This window comes from Leishmania braziliensis, chromosome 35, assembly GCF_000002845.2.
Source record: "Leishmania braziliensis MHOM/BR/75/M2904 complete genome, chromosome 35".
NCBI lineage: Eukaryota > Euglenozoa > Kinetoplastea > Trypanosomatida > Trypanosomatidae > Leishmania > Leishmania braziliensis.
Window position 1 is genome coordinate 422,185 of NC_009326.2, and position 1,219 is coordinate 423,403.

Here is a 1,219-nt window from a genome sequence, read left to right on the forward strand (position 1 = left end):
GAGGGCAACACAACGACGCTTCGCCAGGTGGGGTCACACAAGGCCTCACTTCAGGGGGTCACTTGCAAGCCAACCGACCGGCCAATGGGCAAAGCAAAGGCGACATGAATGGCACGTGCTGGCCCGCAAAACGAAACAAACCACACGTGATTCACTTGTTGCCAACGTCTACGGCCATGCTCGACCTCAACCCTGAGGCCAGTCTGGGGACCTAGGGAGATACCACGTGTGTCAATCGACGCACAAAGCAAGCTGCTGTGATGAGATCACGCTTAAGGGAGGAAGGAAGGGGGAGTCCACCCCCTGCTGACAACATCAATGCGGCTGAGCTGCGGACCGCTGCGTGTGCTTCTGAGTCTTTATCCCCTTCTCTTTCTCCGGGCGCAGAGCCCCATCTACATGGGGATGAAACCTCCGCACTTTTCGCGTCATGCAAGGGTCTCTCTCGGAGTCATGCAAGTCATACCGAAGTCAATCAAAGCCCAGTCAATCTCTCGCTGAGGTGATCTCGACCAGCTGTAGAGAATCCTCTGAGAATCCGGTTGACAGCCCTCGTTGGTGACCCCGCATGCCGAAGCGACAAGGGGTTGGCGAGGTAGGAAATCCGGACGAATGAGTGATTCAGCACTTTTGTGAGTACCACATCAAAAAAAATCTGCATACCGTACCTCAACTGCACCTTGAGGCATGCGGCTCGGTGTCAGCGGCAGGATCGCGCCCCCATGTGTATTGAATTGTTCAACTATACGTATGCTTCTGGTGACTGAGCCCCCGTTTCTCTTTCCTTTCTGCACTTTCCCTTCCTCCCTCTCTCTCGTCTACAATCGTCTCTCTCACACCGGCGAAGGAAAGGAAGTATTGACGCTCGTAAACACACGCACACGTGTTGTCACCGCGCAGCATCAACTTTTTTTCTGTGTGTCGTCTTCTAAACCTTCTCCAGGTGTCTCGTACCGCTGCAGCTCTCTTGCTTCCTCCCTCCTCAACCCTCCGGGTTATCCGCCACCGTGCCAAGCTTACACGTGCATTCTTCCGGGGCCTCTTCCCCGTTCGCCCGGCCTTTTTTCGGCTTTTAACAAAGTTTCATTGGCCCTTACCCCCCCCGCCTCCTAACCGTACATTTAAGGTAAAGGAACCTCTTCCCCCCAGAAAAACGTTCGGGAAACCCGGGCCTTGAGGGTGTAAATTCCAACCCCTAAAAATCAATCAGGAAAGGTCC

At 54.3% G+C, this 1,219-nt stretch overlaps 1 protein-coding gene across 1 annotated transcript; it reads left to right on the plus strand.

The window, feature by feature from the left end:
* Positions 1–687: 687 nt before the first annotated feature.
* LBRM_34_1040 (putative protein kinase) lies at positions 688–1,113 on the plus strand (the record flags this gene model as incomplete). Its single annotated transcript, XM_003723178.1, has 1 exon — positions 688–1,113. One exon carries the CDS (start codon positions 688–690, stop codon positions 1,111–1,113), a length of 426 nt encoding a protein of 141 aa, XP_003723226.1.
* Between the last annotated feature and the right edge of the window lie 106 nt (positions 1,114–1,219).